Below are 4,294 nucleotides of genomic sequence, written 5' to 3'. Positions count from 1 at the left end.
GCCCCCTCGGTGTGGTACTGCACAGCGACTGCGGGGAAGGCCCGGCCTCCGCCAGCCCCTCGTGCGGCCTCAGCCGGCTGTCCCACACCCTGCGCCCCTCGCTCCGGCACCGCCAGCCCCCGGAGGCGCTGACCGCTCACTCCCGCCCCGGTCCTTCGACCCGCCGCGCTCCCGCGCCTTTACGGAGAGGGGACCGGCGGGGGGGTGGGAGGGGCGCAAGGGGACACGACGCCCGCCGCCCCGGCAGAGCGGCCGGCAGGGGCCAGCCCGGGAGCGCCGCGCTGGCGCTGGGCTCCGGGCTCTCCGCTCGGCACTGCCCGGCCCGGCGCGCCGCAGCCCCGCGCCTTTGTGGCGGGCCGGGCGCCAGCGGCCGCCGCCGGCCGCGCACTATTTACTCCCTCAGCTGTGCGGCGCGGCCACGCCCCCTCGCGCGATTGGCTCTGCGGGCGGAAGGCCCGCGCGGCCCCCGCGCTGCCCGCCCCGCCAGTGAGGGCGCCCCGGGGTGATGGACGTGCCGGCGGCCGCCAATGGCAGCGAGCGCGGGCTGGGCTCGGCGGCGGCGGTATAAGAGGAGGCCGCGCAGCCCCGCGCCTCAGTGCGAGCTCCGGCAGCGCCCAGAGGGGAGCGCAGCGCCAGCGCCCCGCAGGCTGCCCGTCCCTCCGCCCGCCCGCTCCTTCCTTCCTCCCTCCGTCCGCTGGAACCGCGCTCTCCGCCCGCCTTCCAGCATGAAAGCCTTCAGCCCGGTGCGGTCCGTCCGGAAAAGCGGCCTCTCGGAGCACAACCTGGGCATCTCCCGGAGCAAAACCCCCGTGGATGACCCCATGAGCCTGCTCTACAACATGAACGACTGCTACTCCAAGCTGAAGGAGCTGGTGCCTAGCATCCCGCAGAACAAGAAAGTGAGCAAGATGGAAATCCTGCAGCACGTTATCGACTACATCCTGGACCTGCAGATCGCCTTGGACTCGCACCCCAGCATCGTCAGCCTCCACCACCAGAGACCCGGGCAAAATCCTTCCTCCAGAACTCCTCTGACCACCCTCAACACAGACATCAGCATCCTCTCGCTACAGGTAAGTGCTTTCCCCGAGCCCCCCGGCTCTCCGCTGACCCCGAGAGGGCAGTGTCAGTCCGTGTTAGACAGGTATCTTCACGCAGGGCGCGGTGGGCGCCGAGAGGACCGCGGTAGCTGAACCGGGCCCCCCCTCTCCCTGCGGGCGGGTCTGTAGCCAGGCGTGCCACGCGTGAAGCGCTTCGTGACCCAGGACAAGTTTTCCCCTGCTTCCCTGGGGGCTGCGGCACCTCACCCTTACCCTTGTGGTGTTTTCTCCTCGCAGGCGTCCGAGTTCCCCTCAGAGCTCATGTCAAGCGACAGCAAAGCACTTTGTGGCTGAATCAAACGGTGAGTGCAGTGCCTCTTATTTCTAAACTTCAAGTAAAAAAAAGTGCCTCCCTGGGGAACAGGGGGCGTGATGGCTATTTCTAAAAATCGGTTCTAAAAGTTGATCAGGAGATGCCTTTTTATAATCAGTAAGAAATTAGATTAATAACTGACTCTTAAAGTCCAAAGTGTATTTTGCTGCTAGGGTTCATTAAGCAGCATAGGCTGCTCAGATACTACTCGCTGCTTAATGCAAATTCTCTCGCTATCTGTTCTTGGAGTCTTAACTTCCTGGGCCAAAAGTGACTGATAAAGTTGGGAATCTTGGCACAATTCCTTAAATTCTGTGATGTGGGATTGTCTGCGCTATCAGTTAAATAAGTGACTGCTTTTAATAATTGCTCTAAGAAGCAGACTGGCGCCTCTGAGCATTGCATTTACAGAGATCTAAATAGCGATTTGACTGAGAATCCTCTTTCTACCCTTTCCCTTGAGTGTATGTTATTTTAATGTTGAATTTGTGATCTTTAGAGCGAGTGTGTGAGCGTGTATGTGTTGCATCTGGACGCCAGGGTTTGCCCAATCTCTGAGTGTTTGGTTAAATGTTCAAACTGTGGCTTCCTCTCTGGCGCCAGTCTGTCCGGATCTCTGCCCTGTTAGCATTCTCCTAAATATGCCTCTTTTCAATCTCTTGCAGGTGTTCCGCTGATGATTTTTTTTTTGCACACGAAAATGTCTACAAGGATTTTTTTTTGAGGTGCTGAATTTATTTTTCAGCTGTATTTGGAGGGGGAAAATCCACATTAACTAAAAGGACCTTTTAAAATTAATAAAGAAGAAAAATCAAGATTGATCTTTATCCCCACCCCATTCTTCAACTTGGACTGAACCTAGTTATTTATGAAGAGACTCTTAAATAACCCTTTCTCTAGTCGGAAGGCTTCCTTTATATACTATTCCCAACGTGGGGAGCGAAACAAAAATCTCACAAGGAGTTGCCCATTTTAAAGCAGACTTTGCCTTTTTTTTCCAAAGGTGGAGCGTGAGTACCAGAAGGATCCAGTGTTCAGTTTTTTAGGAAAGTCTGTGGTCAGAAATTACCTTTTTGACACAAACCTAGGACTGAATGCTGTGTATATATTTATATATAAATATATATATATGAGTGAAACCTTGTGAACTCTTTAATTAGAGTTTTCTTGTATAGTGGCAGAAATTTACATTTCTGCAAAAAGTGTAATGATGTACTTAAATCATGCTAAACTTTTTATAAAAGTTTAGTTGTAAACTTAACCCTTTTTATACAAAATAAATCAAGTGTGTTTATTGAACTGATTGCTTGCTTTGTTCTTTGGGGACCAACTGTTTGCTGGCTTTGATTTGTGTTGTGGTTTTGGGTTTTTTTTAAATACTTATACATTCTGTTATGACTTTACCAAGTAAAAATTCAAATATGTAGAGAATATAAAGAATAAAATTACCTGAAGTGAATAATAATTCTTGTAACTTGGAAAATCTTATTTGAGTGTATATGCTAAACTTCGAGTGATCTGCTTGTAAACAGTGTGAAAGGAACTAGAAAAGGAATTTATTACAGAGGGGATGCTATTGACAAAGTGTTTGGAAACGTACAAAAGCAGTTAATCCTGAGACATTCCCATGGAGTATTGCCTTTTTTTCTCCCATCCCTATGGGTGATTCAGTTCTCAGTAGTAATGGCTCAGATCTGTTAATTTGTGTTTAGAATAATCACTCAGAATCAAGGGTTGTGGGTGGGTGTTAGTCCCCCAACTATTACATTTCTCCAAAAAGGCTTTGAATGTGAGAGTTGGTGATGCGTTAACATGGGATCTAGAATGATGAAGTGACTGTTGCCTTTCCACACTGGAATTTTCATGCTTCCATGCAATATTTCAATGAAATAGGGTTTCTAATCAGTTGCAGCAGCTTCTCCGTATGACTAAGATACTGAGAATTGAGCTAAATCGCTCTTGTGTTACTGATTAAACTTTGGCTGCTCCTAAAGGGACTCTTTCTCCATAAGAATTAAATTAAGTTTGAAATGGGAGTCTAAATTCCTGAAAGCCAGTAATAGTTTATTTCTTCTTTTGCCCTTAGAAGCGATGTGCTATCCCTTACTTATCCAAGGGATGCTTACTGTACCCTCTGAGTCCATTAGTTCTGGTTAGTTGTCATCAGACAGTGGATGTGGGAACTGTGCCTTAGCAGATGACATTCTAATTTCGGTCACTTATAAACTTGCCTGAAATGGGAAATGAAGTTTTGGAGTCCTACATATGAATTGAAGGGAATCACTTGCACTGGGAACGAAAGAAACTTCCCTGCTGCTTGGGGTATGTCCAGTGCCCCGGCTTTGGGCCCGTGGGAGCGCGTTTAGGGGTTCTGTGCTCTGGAGGCTCCGGAGTGAACGGCAGGAGCCTCACCTGGGGCCAGGAACACCACCAGCAACCGGGTGGTGCTCGGGGGCTGCGGCAGCTGCTTCGCCTTGCCCTTGACACCAAATCCCCTCCCGTAGGCTGGGAGAGCCGGTTCTGCTCTCAGTGCAGAAGCTGCCCTGCGCCGGCAGAAGCGCACCCTCCCCGAGGAACAGAGCCATCAGAAGGCGAGAAGCGTTAGCAGAAGCCGGGACGGGGAGGGGGGACACGCGGGACAGAGCTGATCTACCGCTTCTCACCATGCCCCCCCCAAACCTGCGGAGATTAAGGAAATCTCTCCAAACAGCACACGCTGGCTGTGCCTCCTGTGGCCAAACCTCGCTACTGTCTCAGCACCCAGAGCGCACGGTTTGTTCCAACTTCGTGCAATGTGAACGCTTAACCCTGACAGCCCAGCAGTAAAATATTTCATCACCGCAAATCATCACGCCTCAGTCCCTAGAACACCCCTTCTCGT

At 51.3% G+C, this 4,294-nt stretch overlaps 1 protein-coding gene across 1 annotated transcript; it reads left to right on the top strand.

Moving 5' to 3' along the window:
• The first annotated feature begins 600 nt into the window (after nucleotides 1-600).
• Nucleotides 601-2,862, top strand: ID2 (inhibitor of DNA binding 2). The gene is made up of 3 exons (XM_074922189.1): nucleotides 601-1,073; nucleotides 1,338-1,402; nucleotides 2,079-2,862. Exons 1-2 carry the CDS (start codon nucleotides 726-728, stop codon nucleotides 1,392-1,394), a joined length of 405 nt encoding a protein of 134 aa, XP_074778290.1. The 5' UTR covers nucleotides 601-725; the 3' UTR covers nucleotides 1,395-1,402; nucleotides 2,079-2,862.
• The last annotated feature ends 1,432 nt before the right edge of the window (nucleotides 2,863-4,294 follow it).

Source organism: Athene noctua, chromosome 1 (genome assembly GCF_965140245.1).
Source record: "Athene noctua chromosome 1, bAthNoc1.hap1.1, whole genome shotgun sequence".
NCBI classification, from domain to species: domain Eukaryota; kingdom Metazoa; phylum Chordata; class Aves; order Strigiformes; family Strigidae; genus Athene; species Athene noctua.
The sequence above is the reverse complement of the archived record's forward strand: the minus strand, read 5'-3'. Positions and strand labels throughout refer to the sequence as shown.